This window comes from Danio aesculapii, chromosome 20, assembly GCF_903798145.1.
Source record: "Danio aesculapii chromosome 20, fDanAes4.1, whole genome shotgun sequence".
Lineage (NCBI taxonomy): Eukaryota > Metazoa > Chordata > Actinopteri > Cypriniformes > Danionidae > Danio > Danio aesculapii.
Window position 1 is genome coordinate 7,501 of NC_079454.1, and position 15,278 is coordinate 22,778.

Sequence of the window (15,278 nt, forward strand, 5' to 3'; positions counted from 1 at the left end):
AGAAAGATAAAATATTTAAATTCAAATGAGATTATAAAAAAATACATATTAAAAACTAAAAAAAAAATTTTTTTTTACATTTTTTTATATTATTTTATGTCAATATATTACAATTATAAAGTATTTTTATGATGAAACATCAAAAATTTGATTAATTACACTTTACAAAACAAATGAAAGTGATATATAAATGATCATATAGATGAAGATTAAATAAACTTAATGAAATAAACTAAACAGATGAAACAGATCTGCAATATTGGCTAAGCGTTTGTAATAATCTTCATGATAAATTCACTATAGTAGCACGAATGTTCACTGGTCACATTAAAACACTGAGTGATTCCAAGTGATGTGCATTTGGCATTTTACATAAACATTTACAGCGTGTTGGCAAGGCCTTTTACATTATAGGCCAGAGTTTGATGCATTTACATATATTAACCAGCAGGGGTCTCCAGCAGGTGGCGTTTCACACAAACACTTAAAAACAGCTAGTCGTTTTGCAAGAAATTATTAGATCAATTGATTTGATGCTTTGGAGAGCTTAGTTTCTTCCATCACTGGGGAAATATTACAATATTCAACAGCCATGTAAACATTCATTCATTTTCGGCTTAATCCCTTTATCACTCTAAGGTCGCCACAGCGGAATGAATTGCCAACTCATCCAGCACATGTTTAACGCAGCGGATGCCCTTTCAGTTGCAACCCATCTCTGGGAAACATCCACACACACACACTCACTCACTCACTCACTCACACACATTTAGCTTTCCCAATTCACCTGTACTGCATGTCTTTGGACTGTGGGGGAAACAGAAGCACCCAGAGGAAACCCACGCGAATGCAGGGAGAACATGCAAACTACACACAGAAACCCCAACTGACCCAGCCGAGGCTTGAACCAGCGACCTTCTTGCTGTGAGGCAACAGCACTACTTACTGCGCCACTGTGTTGCCCCATGTAAACATATTAAGCATATTTAGTAAAAAATAATTAAAATAAAAACCTTCATTTGGTCTATTCCACTTCCCATAATGCACCACAGCACAGATACAAAAGGTCACTCCAAATGTTGCTCTGGGGTCTCCACTGCTTGCAGAAACTGCTCAGAGATAGAGTTGGGTATCAATTGGGCTTATTTCGATACCGGTGCTAAATCGATACTTTTCAAACGATATCAGTGCCAAAACGGTGCCTGAACCGATACTTTTGAGCCACAAAATGATGGTGGATGACTCTAGAAAAATCTTTTATTTGACTAAATGTTTTTAAAAAATAATTTTATTAGAACAATATAATTTCAGTTTAAAGTAAACATCAATTCATGAAATTACATTAGCTTAATACTAACATGTGGAAAGGCTGTCATTAAAATACTGAACTCCTTTTGTTTAGGGTTGGGGCTTGTGACTGTGTTTACATGGGTATCAGTAATCTAATGATTTGCCTTAATCTGAATAAAACAATAATATGATCAAGGTGTTTATATGAGTTGCTTTTTGATGCACCCCTTGATGCTTCTTACGTCCTTTTTGCAGCACCAGTGGCACCGAAATTAGGCACCGAAATTCATATGCTTATTTGATCCAGTACATACCGGTTACAAAGCTACCGGTGCTCTAATGGCACTGGGTTTTGGTACCCAACCCTACTCAGAGGATCCTAAAATGGACACTGTACATAAGGTGAAATTAATAATACAAAGTCATAATTAAACAAACTATATTCAATATTACACTGACATCATATAGTGAAGATCAGAAGCTCCTCATGAACATCAGAAGAGGCTCGTCAGCAGTCAGAACACAGGAAACAGCACCGCATGAAGAACAGAAGAACACTACAGAAGATCACTTCAGGTGAATGCAGTGACCGGCCCTTGAGGGCGGAGACTGTCATTGGGGCAGGGTCTGCCATGTGGGCGGAGTGGCTTGTCCACAGGACTATTTCTGGGTGGAGAGAATAAAGTGTATCCTGGCCAATGATCACCGAACCGCTCACTAGCTCCACCCCCTGATCCACTGCCGGGCTCTAGTTCATCTGCACACACACACACACACACTCAGTGATGGAGCTCAGTCTGCACTATATAAAGCACCATAGAAGTAAAGCTGATTTGACTTGATTGTCATCACAGAGCGAGCGCCCCCTGCTGATCTGGAGTGTACAGAGAGAATCGCCCAACTGCATTTTAATTTTAATAATGTATTGATATTAACAAAGTTTTTTTATTTGTACGTGTTTGAAACGGCTCTCTATATCTCAAAATAAAGTTAAATATCCAGAATCTTAACATAAAAGGTAGATGTAATGTGGTTTAAGATATTTACATTTAAGATGTAGATCAGATTCTTTCTGTCTGTTTTAATCGCAGCCGTTTCTGTTTTTCTACATGTACCTCCATGTGTCTCTTAGCTTTATACTCTTCATTTACAGAGCTCAGCATAAAGGATTTTTATCTATTTTCTCAGTAAATAAAGGTCAAATATTATGATGGATTGAAATGAAGCTGATATATTTAACAGTGATATTCATTAAAATAATAGTTTTGTCACTGAACATCTTTAGAAACAAATAAAACATTTAAATTCAAGCTAAATATTGCAACAAAAAACTAATAAAAGAAATTCCACTAAATTGTACATATATTTAGTTTCTAGACTTTCCTCTTTATAAAGTTTTTATTTCAGAGTTTTCTCTACATCTCTCTCTAACACACACACACACACATATTTTCAGACCACTATCGAAACAGTTACTACGTAAACCTCATTCCCCGAGGGGGGGAATAGAAATGCTCTGTGAAAAAACTTCCACTGTGGGGGATTCGCCAGAAAGCCAATAATATGAAAGAGTAATAAAACAGGCCAATGAAATGCCAATGGTGGCATGCGCGAGCACAGCTGGCAGCAATCACAATCAGCTGTGAATAAAGATGCCAGACAAGTGACGTGACACATCTCCAGCCTCGCCCCCGAAGCCGCCCTGGATAGCACAGCCATAATTTCAGATTCCATATCCGGAGGCTCACTTATCACCCATGAGGGCGGAAGCAGGTCAGGATTGTAATTGGAAAATGACAGCCCACCCTTCAATGCAGCAATGGACATCTGGTCCTGGGTGTCGTCAACTGAGAGGGCAATCATCCCGGAGGATGGAGCCCTCCTCTCACTCGAAGCTTGGTTGGAGTGCCCTAAGGAATGGGAGGTCTGCGAGCGGTGGACTGACCCCACTGTGACCCTCAGATCTGCCTGAGTGCCAACCGCTACTTCCGGGGGACAACAGGGGTGGTTTGCCCTTTTGCAAGAGCGAGCCGTGATCTTAGCTGCGCAACAGACATGCCATCGCAGTGATTGCATGCGCTGCTCGCGAGCACCGCATTAACATGCTGGACCCCCAGAGATGATTGTGATTCTTCTTCTTCTATCCTGTGTCTGAGCTTCACCCATGTAGGATCCCAGGCAAGGACACAAAGAAAGGGTGCGAGAGATTGAATAAAGTGATGATGAATCCTATGGGGAGACTCAACAAATGGTAATAATAAACATTTACAAAGTGCAGTAATACTTTCGAAAATCACAAATCGCTATTATATTATATTATATTATATTATATTATATTATATTATATTATATTATATTATATTATATTGTTTTATATTATGTTATGTTATATTATATTGTTTTATATTATTTATCTATCCATACCTAATATCAGGTGGTCATACAGTGATTAATTTGTCTGTGATGCAGCAAGAGACTGTTGTGTACACCATGACTTTATATCAAATTCAGAAAAATTTTGGAAACCTGTAACCATTGACTGCCACTGTATTTGTGTTTCCTACTGTGGAAGTCAGTGGTTACAGCTTACCAGCTCATTTTTATTCAGCAGAAATAAGGTTTAACCCCAGTAGTGTGTGTGTGTGTGTGTGTGTGTGTGTGTGTGTGTGTGTGTGCAGCCTCTAATGCTAAACATGGATTAATTGTGTTTGTTCAAATCAGACCTGACCAGCACTGACAACACAGCTAGTGCTGTTTTACATCTGTCACTATGGTGATGCACAGGTGTCTGAAGCTCCGCCCTCGTCTGAAAAAGAGCACAATCTCATTTGTATTTAAAGCGACAGTCACCAAAACACCACAATTAGGATAAAAGCCTGAGAGGGTCAGTTTCAGAGAGTTAGAGAACATCATCTGTGTGCTATTCTCACCTCAAACTGAACACACACACACACTCTACAAACGCTCATCATGATATTTTCTTTTAAGTTCAACAGAAGAAAGGTTCCCAAGGACTTGAGGGAGAGTAAATTGTAAGTAAATGTTCATTTTTTGGGTAAACAGACCCTTTAATGTGCTTTAACTTGTGCTGTGGTTTTCTTATAGGTAAGTTTCATAAATGAAGAGTGTTTCCACTGTGAATGTGCTGTGTGTGTCACTCACATTCTCCGAGGCTGTAACCTTTGATCACTGTAGGGAATCAGAGCAACCAACTCATTCAGCTGCCCTGAAAAACAATCAGCCGGTCAGATAACACTGAGAAATATCCACCACCTCCTGACCTCGACCAATAACACTGATTACCTGCTGATTGGCTATTTTACACAACACAAAACACAACAAACCCCATTTCCTGAATTCTCATTAGAGCTGCACAATATCTGATAGCAGATAAGGGACATTGCGATATTGGTGTGTCTGTGAAAATTAATGCGATAGAAATACCATTTCAAAAGATGATTTTGAATTCTCTATGAATAAAACTGAGTAAGGAGATAAAATAAACTGTTTTATGGATTTTCTGTGGAATTTACGGTATTTAGGGACTGAAATGCAGTGATCATGTGTAAATTAACACTGTGCAGTCAACACTGCATAAATAATTAAATACAAATAATCTTTGCTAAAGCTAAACTTTACAACTACTTAATTTAAACCAGCCTGAAATCGTACAGTCACAGGCCTTAAAACACATCCAGATGAAAAACCTTTCACTCTATTAGGGTTAAAGTTTGTGATGATCTCATGATTTTATAACCCCAGCTGAACACTGCAGATCCAGCGATATCGATGCTGAAGCTATACATTGTGCAGCCCTAATTTACAGACATTTAGGGAGTGTGTGAGCAGTGTGTGAATATCTCCAGCAGCCTCTAATGCTCAACATGATTTAATTATGTTTGATCCTAATGGTTTTTATCAAGTCTGATTAGATCAAAGTCTACAAGGGTCAGTTTCAGAGAGCTATATAGCATTATTACATGTATTCTGGACTGATTTTGAAGAGTTCTTCCTTCATAAGGTGAATGTGAAGCTGTGTATTTTCGGCGTGCTCACCTGCCGGGATGTGTCCGGAGCCTGCCAGGTGGGGCAGGTGATGCTGTCCAGCCCGTCCAGAGACTCGTCTTCACCCGTCAGACAGCCTTTATGAGCGCTGCATCTGCGACCCGGGACAGCCAAGAACCAGCGATCTATCCGGCACAGAGATGCCCCATCACAAACGCACTCACAGCCCAGTCATCTGAGGGACACAATGAGAATGAGGATGTGTATTTATTTAGGATCACTTGATTTAGGTTATTCCAGAATCACTCCTGAGGAATGCAGACGACTGGTCTCGCCACAGAGGCGTCTAGAAGCTGGAATCACCAGCAAAAGCTCTTCTACAAAGTCATAAATAAGGTGTGTTCAAAGCTCATTGCCTGATTTTTAGAGAAATTAAAAGTCCATGTGCATACAGCCCATACAGTTTCAATGCTGAAACCAATATCATTTCCATTATTATTAATTATGTGTGTGTTTTCTTTGGGGAAGAATAGTTTACATGTAATACCTGTTTTAACAGAGTTTTACATGTTTAATCGTTTAAATGGAAACACAAGTGTCTGATGTGTGTCTGAACTAACATGAACTCTGCTTTAGCAGCTCTTTTATTAATTTGTCATCATTTTCCTTTTTCTGAAAAATAGTTTCAACACCAAACATCGTTGTTTAAACTCAGAAACGTTTACAATAAGTTCTTAGTACATTAGAGAAATCAATATAACTTATTTTTAGGTTAGACCATTTCTAATGAACTGGACACGACTTTTATTTTGGCTTGGCGCAGTGACGTCATCACGCGGCGCCGCACTCCTGCTTCTGTTATCATCCGACTGGAGAAAGGTTTGTTTTTAAACAGTTTAATCCTACAGAAACCGTTTAACAATAATTAATATTTTCAGCGGTACAACATTGATCATGTTCTGCTGGGTGTAATATTGTAATGCTTTTTAAACACTAATGAAGGTTATTTTGCATGAGTAAAGCGCATTCATTCATATCCCCGCATGAAGGAAAAGCTGCGTCTCATTTCGCTCATAATATCGAAATCCGCTTGATCAGAAATTCAGTCACTGCCTATCCGTGACGGCAGAAACAGCTTTTAGACAGTCCGAGTCGACTGAATCAAACGCTTCTCAAAGCGATTCAGTGATCCGAGTCAACGCGCGGTACCGACTCCTGCTGGTCAAACAACGCAGCCGCAGCAGTGCTATCATTACAGTGGAAATATACTGCGTTCAGGTTACAGTTCAGTAATTAACACAACCCTGCCTGTGTATTTTAACTCAAATATTGTAGAAATGATGTGATTTAGATGTACAGTTCGCCCCACAATGTTCTCTCCCTCAAGTGACATTAGTAGAAGCGTACATCATCTGTCCCTGAAATAACAACAGAAATACAGCGAATAAAAAGTATTTCATCCCTAAATTGTCTAAAATGGGCTGATGGTTGATCTCTGAGAGTTGTTCTGTAAGGGAGTATATCATTCATCTGGTTCTCAGATTGTTTTTCTTTATTAAACCACGGTACAAACCCAGTCACTGTGCTTGTCCTCTGGCCAGATGAACCTACAGCTTTAACCTCTGTGAAGTTGGCACCCCTTAAAACAAATAATCCACAAAACCACGCCATTCGCTTGTGCTTTGAAAATGAACGTGTCTGCTGGTTTGGGGTCTGAGGTATTAAGCATTATTTTTTGATCCTGTGACGTCACTTTCCACCTCATGTTGCTCAAATCACTTCAGATCAGCACAGGTCGTTTGTGCTGCTTTGTGCCTCTTAAACAAACACTGTATCTGTTTTCCCACGTTTAGATATAACCAAAATATTTCGAAAGCCGTGACGTCAGTTTACTCCAGTTCCTCTAAATCGCACACATAGTGCTGTCATTCGTTTGTGCCTGATTTGTGCTGGTTTGTGCCGTTGAAATGAACATCAGATACATGTATATATATTTGTGCGTGAATATATTATTTTTGTTTGCTCACAATTTGCTTCCTATTTTGTGCTGCAGAATATATATATATATATATATATATATATATATATATATATATATATATATATATATATATATATATATATATAATTATTAGGCCTAATGAAATAATATTAAATCATTCAGAGGTCTCTCGGCCCCAGTTGCTCCATATTTGCCAAAATAGTCTCATTTGTGTGTGGTTCATTTGTGCTGGATTGTATGAAAGTGTCGTTAGTGCTGCTTCTATTATTAAAATATTGAATTAAAGATAATGACATCACCAGCCACCCCACATGTATTTTAAAATATTCTAATTTGTTTGTGTTGATAGAATTTTCTTTTTGATGCTTTATTTTTTAGATATTAAAATAGCCTGGGCCAATATAGGTTATTCTGAGATCTTTTTTATTAGAAGAAGCAAAAGCCCGCGGGTCATTTTGACAGATTCTGGCGAGGGTGATCTACTTTCACACCAAAGTCATTATGTAGTAGCTAATAGACTATTGAAATGCTAAACTTTAATTGATAGCCTTTAAATAAATTCTACAAATAAATGTACAATTGTCCCTGTGTTTCTGTCAGTCCTGTCACATTTGCAGTAAATCTAATATAAAATGTGTGCATTACACCTTTTAGCCTATGACCCTGAGGAAGTGACATTATTTGACGGAGGAGAAGCTGACAGTGATCAAGGATGGGTTCTGTCATTGCTGTGTCTCATTTCAGAGGCTTCATCCTCTGAAGGATGCAGATTTCAAAGGTGAGTCCTTCAAAGTCCACACAAGCTGAACCGAGCATTTTGAAATGAGACGATCTTACCTACAGAGGACAGTAAATGCTGCTGTTAGTGAGCCGTGATACAATTTGTAAAGGCTTTTTTCAGAGTGATTTTAAAAATTACTGCAAGCGATTTGAAGGCAAGACCAGGTTTACAGAAGCTGGAAATAGATTTCCTTTGATGCATAAAACGTCCTGCCGTTATCAGCGTGCAATGAATTTTGGGACGTTTAAGGCCACGAAGGATCCACCGATTGTGTCCTTCATTACCTGGGAACCGAAGGATGTGTTTAGAGGCTGCATTTGAAGGAGCCTTCTATTTTTTTTTAATGAGACCGCCTTCATCGTGCCGTGATGACGCAGTTCACTTCTAATGCATCCTTTGGAGGATGCAGCCTCTGAAATGGGACACAGCTACTGAATCTCATGACTTTATGCTGGTCTTTGAATGATATTCTAAGAAGGACAAGCTTAAGTCAGGCCCTGTCATGTTATTTATAAGTGAAAATGTATGTTTAGGCTAGAATGACCCATAAATCTTCTGTCGAACACAAGATAAGATATTTTGAAGAATGTTGAAACCAGTGACTTCCATAGTAGGAAAGACAAAACCAGTGGACGTCAGTAGTTACAGGTTATCTTATCATGTTCAACAGAAGAAAAACCTAAACCGGTTAGGAGCGAGTGAAAGCTGAGTAAATGAGGACACAAGGCTTCAGTTTTGGATGAGCTGTGCCTTTAAGGCCATTAACTCTCATTCTGATTGGCTTCTGATCTGGAGAGCTGATGAGGTGCAGTCAGAGGTTTAGGTTTGGAGTTATTCATATTTCTGTTGATATTTTCTCTCCTCTGAAACGCACAGAGACTTCATGGGACTCGTGAATGTGTAATTCTGAAGATGGCGTTGATTAAAGAGGAGCGTGAAGACGTGACGATTGAAGAAGCTTTCAGAGATGAAGATGCCGAGGAACAGACAGGTTGGTTTTCCTTATCTGATGCTCGCAGCTCTGCAGAAATCACTCGTCTTTTAAATATAAAGGGTTTTATTTGACCTGAGCCTCGTGTGAACACAAATGACCAGATAACACTGAGGCAGCCCTTACTAATAAAATATTGTGAGTAACAATAAACCCAGTGTCTACATCTGAACTGAGAACATGGAAATAGTCATATTAATATTATTGATAAATTAACAACAAATGGTGAGGTGTATGCTGAAGTTATGGGTAAATTCCCCAGAGAAATGTGACACCGCTTCTGCTCACTCACTCACACATCATCATGTCATCGCTAGCATACTCGTGGAGTGAGCATTTTCAACTCATTCATATGGATGTTGAGTGTAATGCAGAGTGTGTTCATCAACACTGATCTTCTGAATGGATGAACTGAAAACACTCTGCTGAGCTCACATCATGCCATAAGACACTCACCATTGTGTCTGGTGTTTCTGACGGAGCGCTGTGTACAGCTGCAGTTGAAAAACTCTGTGTGGGAAAATCACCCCACGTCATGCACTCCAGCACTAAGTGTGGTTGTCTCGTAACACAAACAGCACAGCGCACTGCTCTGATGTCAGCAAAGCAGCAGACTTTAAAAGTGTGGCCAGCCTAGCTTGCAAAAAGTAGTTTTGGACTGTATTTGGAAGAATGCTGTTCGTTTCAAGCTTGAAAGCGTGCCAGCCTTTGGGTTTCCTCCGGTGTCTGTGGTATATCTGGTGGATCATGTTGATTAAAGCAGGAAACTGTTCTTTATTTACTACATAGACTGTATAATCATCAATAACATTACTAATGGAGCACAAAACTTCATGAAATGTTCAACCTTTGGGCTTTGTTTTCTTAGTTTGCTGATTACTACACCTGTACACAGCACTAAAGTCCAGCATCTTCACACTGGCACACTGTCTTAGTGCGGCTGAATGACATTTGTCCTGGGAGCACTGTACAAATATGGTGGCGATATTGACGCATGCTCCAGGTCAGTTTGCAATATCTAGTGTATACAGTTGAAGTCAGAATTATTAGCCCCCCTGTTTATTTTTTTACTCCAATTTCTGTTTAACGGAGAGAAGATTTTTTTTTCAGCTCATTTCTAATCATAATAGTTTCAATAACTCATTATTAATACCTGATTTATTTTATCTTTGTCATGATGACAGTAAATACTATTAGACTAGATATTCTTCAAGACACTTCCATACAGCTTAAAGTGACATTTAAAGGCTTAACTAGGTTAATTAGGTTAACTAGGCAGGTTAGGGTAATTAGGCAAGTTATTTTATAACGATGGTTTGTTCTGTAGACTATCAAAAACAAATAGCTTAAATAATATTAATAATATTGACCTTAAAATGGTGATTAAAAAATTTCAAACTGCTTTTATTCTAGCCAAAATAAAACAAATAAGACTTTCTCCAGAAGAAAAAATATTATCAGACATACTGTGAAAATTTCCTTGCTCTGTTAAACATCATTTGGGAAATATTTAAAAAAGAAAAAAAATTCAAAGGGGGCTAATAATTCTGACTTTAACTATATATATATATATATATATATATATATATATATATATATATATGATCCATTCACATTCATATACTTACATTCACATTCATATGTGCCTGCTTGTATAATACGCAGGTTAATGCATATTTAGTATTATCTCCATTCTACAGGTTTCTTTTCTGACAGCTTTGTGTTTTTTTTTTAATTGGTGCCATCTTGTGACTGAATAATGCTTAGCTTAGTCTATATTACATTTAATTCGGTCTTCTTTGCGTTTAATCAAAGAATTATTAAAATATTGCAGCTCAGAACAATGGTTTGTGTCTTTTTTGTGTTAAACAGCTGTGTAATAAGCGTTATAAAGCACATCCAGCACGGTTGTTTTCTCAGAATAAACCCCTCAGTCAGTGCTTTGCATCAGGCTGCAGATATGCCTGTAGGCCTTTATTCTGCAATAACCCCCTGGATGTACTTCATCCCTAACTGAATATACATGTAATATGTTGCGATGGTTATTGTAAGGTTGTTATTGACATTTTGTCATGACCACAACACACTCACGACATTCTGAATGTAAAGAGTCAGTTGCTTGTTTGTATTAAAAGTCGTTTTTTCACATTTGTGAGTCTCTGTTTTGCAGTCGTGTTGCTGCTGTAGATGGAGTATTCGTGGGAAAATCTCTCGCACTCGCCTGAGTTTATAGTGTGGTCCTGAAAAAACATCATTTGTAGGGCTGTGTGGCACTTCCCCTTACCCCTACACCTCCAAGCAAAAGAGAATTGGGACAATCTTAAAGCTGATTTATACTTTTGCCTGGCACCGCGTCGTGTAGCTCTGCTGACTGCATGTGTACATCACGAAATGGATGAGGCTTTTATACTTGATGCATTTACCGATGTGATATTCTGTACAATGACACGGGGCGGTCAACAGAAACCCACCATAGAGTCAGATGGATAAACAGAGAACTAGGAAGTTTCCGGAACTACGCCATATCATTAATATCATTCAGTACTTTTAAACTAATTAATATTATTTTTTCATTTTAATGATTATAAAGATTTTTATAATCATTCAAGATTTTTAAAATCAAACTTTGATGCATCACTTTCTTTTGTTCATATTTCAGACAGTAAAATGTACCTATATTAGCTACATATTAAAGTTAAATATCAGTGACAACAGAACATGGGCTGCTCTACAAATATTTTGTATATAAAAATATACAAGATAAAACACATTAAAAGAAAGTTCACTTACTAAAAAATACTGCTGTTTTTATAGATTTAGCCCACTCCATAATTCACATTACTGTCTGGCTAGTTTGTGTCCTCTGCTTATGCTACAAAGGCATAAATGGTCCAACTTCCCTGACAATAATCACCAATAAAGCCCAGAAAAACAGGGCATCAGTATACTGTAGACCAACTGGTTCAGATATTCCTTTCCAGTTATCAAAGAAATAATTCTGTTCCTTCAGTTTAGTTTGTAACTATCACGTTGTTTTAAATTTAAGATTGTAATATACACATCAGTGTAAAACCTGTGACTGGTGGAAAAATAGATTCTATTCTGTGTATTAAAACCAACCGGGTCTCCACTTTAGCCATGGCCTCTTTTTTTGGTTTTAACAAACTTCTCCCTCAAGTTTCTCTAAACTTTTTAACAAAAACGTTCCTCCTTTCCCATTTCTGTTGCAATTTCTAGTCAAGAGTTATTGGTCATCTGGTTATCCCTCTAAACACGCATGGACGGATCATAAAGATGTGTGTACAGTTGTACCTGTTTCAGACAAAACCTCCTCAAAGTGTTTCATACTCAAATCAAACATGGCGCCTCGTGAACTGTTCGCTCGAGTCAAAAAAAATTTTGTGCGCTCCGCCAGCTGAAATCATGGCACGCACCCAATGTGAACCTCCACAATAACATCACATTCGCTGTGCGCAATCAAGCTAACTACCAAAGGCATCGAGTATATACCAGGCCTTAACCCTTCAGGTGAATGTGCAAACCGAGGGGCAGTGGCAAAGGGGAGGGCTAAGAATTAGGGATTCGGCCTTAATCTGGGCTTCATCTCTACTCGTCCCTGCTTTTCCCTCAGATCTGCTGGTGCTGAAGGAAGAGACAGAAGATCTGGAGGACACTAAAGACAAAGAGCCGTTCGGGAGAGAAGATCTGGAGGAAGAGAAAGACCCGTTTGGAAGAGAAGAACTGGATGACACAGAAGAGAAAGACCTGTTAGAGGAGCATCAGGACTTCACCAGCGCAGACGCAGCAGCTGAGGAGAGTGTGGACTCCGTCAGTTTGTGCTGTCCGCAGTGTGGGAAGAGCTTCAGCAACAGGGGGAACCTGAAGCTGCACCTTATTGTCCACAGCGGGGAGAAGCCCTTTGTCTGCCGGCTGTGTGGAAAGAGTTTCTCCAGGAAAGGCAGCCTGAAGACGCACATGAGCATTCACAGTGGTGAGCGGCCACACACCTGCTCGCAGTGTGGACGCACCTTCAACCTCAAGGGGAACCTGCGGGCTCACATCAAGGTGCACACCGGCGAGAAGCCCTTCACCTGCGCATGCTGCGGAAAGAGCTTCACACGCAGAGATATCCTGAACAACCACATGACCATCCACCTACGGGAGAGCTGTCTGACCTGCCACCAGTGCGGCATGAGCTTCATTAAGCACACCAACCTGAAGGTCCACATGAGGATCCACACGTGACGGAAGACTGAGACCATCGAAAAGACTTCAGAGATGAAGCACCACTTTATACAGCTGTGGAAACCAGACAGAGATGCCTCTGAACACAGTGCTGAGCTCAACAGTGACTCTGATTCTGAACTCTTGAACTCTGAGTTCTTGCACTGGTCAGGTGTTTTTTATCAGATGCTGTTGGTTTGGACAGCACTGGCTGAAGAACGGCTAGACTGTTCAGCTTTATCAGTGCTGTGTTTACAGCAGGGTCAGACAGTAACAAAAGTGTGGATGTAGAGAAACACTCTTCATTTGCCTTACAGACACTCCAGTCAATCACTTACAACTGCCAGAGTGACACTTTCCTTTTCTGGTTACAATTAAATGTGGCTGTTTCTAGACCACAAACCCCACCACATGCTCTCTGGCTCTTGACATCTTGCAAATTATTAGCCAATTGTGGGAAACTCACTTACTTTCCTTTGCTTAGTCCCTGATTTATCAGGAGTCACCAGAGAGTAATAAACCGCATATGATTGATGTGGCACATGGCCTTCCAGCTGCAACCCAGTGCCGGAAAACACCCGTACACACACACACTCATTTATTCATCACTATGCTGAATGTGTTGGACTGTGGGGGAAACCGGAGCACCCGGAGGAAACCCACGCCAACACTGGCTGAAATGCCTCCTGGCCCAGCCGGAACCTTCTTGCTGTGACTCGACACTGCTCTGAACCTCTAGAAGAATAATCTAATTGGTAATACTGTAAGAAATCTCCTTGCTCCGCTAAACAGCACTTTATTTAAGCAGGAGGGCTGATAATTGAAAGTCTTCAGCTGCACAGCAGCATAATAACAGCCACCTACAATAACAGAACGCAGATTCTAGGTGAACAGAACAGCAGATGTTTTAGGGGCTGATGAAACTGAACAAGCTTTCTGTTCTGAGAACACCAGATGCATCACACTGCGTTTAAGCCATTTGGTAAAGAAGTGCAGTGCACGAGCATTGATATTCTTATTATTGTAATATTTAATAATGTTGTGATATTGAAGATTTGTGAAATCGTACAGCTCTGGATAACTGAAAACAATGACCACTAGTCTCTCCTTCATCTTCAGAAGTCTCCGTAGTCGTTTTAATAACACAAACACTGCAGTCACCTCAGTGGAAAACCCGCCTCTGCTTTCATTTGATTGGAGAATGAAAAGACGTGACTGATGTAGCGCGCTTTTCTACGCTAAGAGTTTCCTTCTTTTCAACCACTAGAGCAGTGCTGGTCCAGATAAAAATTATTGAGCCCACTGGTGTAAAAACAGTGGAAAAAAAGAAATGTTAATATTTAAGTGTATACATCTTTATTAACTGTAACATATTTAGCCTGTAATACACATGTAAACATATTTACTCCGATTTAAACAATTGTGTTTGCAAGCCAGAAAACGCTCATTTAAAAGAGTAAAGTGTATAAATATGACATATACAAATAAAACATGAATCAAATGCATTTTTGTAAATGAATAACACAAATATATGCAAATCTAACTAGAAATGCAGGAGACATTTTAGCTTGTTTTATACTCAGATTTTCATCGAACTCTGCATTAGCTGTTGGACAGTGGGTAAAATTAGATTTTGACAAAATGAGGAAGAAACCTGTGTTTGTTCAGCAGGGTGAATTAGCGCGATGGATAAATAATTGATTATTTAATGAAACATGCTGAATATGGCCTCTTTTTCCTTTCCTACACAAGTATTTTTGTAATCATGCGCATCATTGCAGTTATTAAAACAAGTCCTCATACTGCACTACTAAAGCTACACAGCAGAACACACCTTTATCTTCAGCTTTTCTTCCTCTGCTTTTCTTTTCCTCCTTTTTTCGGCTCCAGAAAGATGCCGATTGGATGCCATTTCATTTCAAAATAAAATTCGATTAAGATCGATTAAAAATAGCAAAGACACTTGTAGCGTTATATTATTTAAG

The 15,278-nt window shown here is 39.2% G+C and overlaps 1 protein-coding gene across 1 annotated transcript; it reads left to right on the forward strand.

Annotated features, from left to right (window-relative positions):
• The first annotated feature begins 6,121 nt into the window (after positions 1–6,121).
• LOC130247354 (gastrula zinc finger protein XlCGF49.1) lies at positions 6,122–14,794 on the forward strand. The gene is made up of 4 exons (XM_056480576.1): positions 6,122–6,174; positions 7,952–8,075; positions 8,955–9,069; positions 12,701–14,794. Exons 2-4 carry the CDS (start codon positions 8,061–8,063, stop codon positions 13,312–13,314), a joined length of 744 nt encoding a protein of 247 aa, XP_056336551.1. The 5' UTR covers positions 6,122–6,174; positions 7,952–8,060; the 3' UTR covers positions 13,315–14,794.
• Positions 14,795–15,278: the final 484 nt, after the last annotated feature.

Bases quoted from the DNA above. Each gene is read 5' to 3' on its own strand.
- LOC130247354 (XM_056480576.1), top strand. The intron at 9,070-12,700 runs GTTGGTTTTCCT...CTTTTCCCTCAG, and splicing joins AGATGCCGAGGAACAGACAG to ATCTGCTGGTGCTGAAGGAA.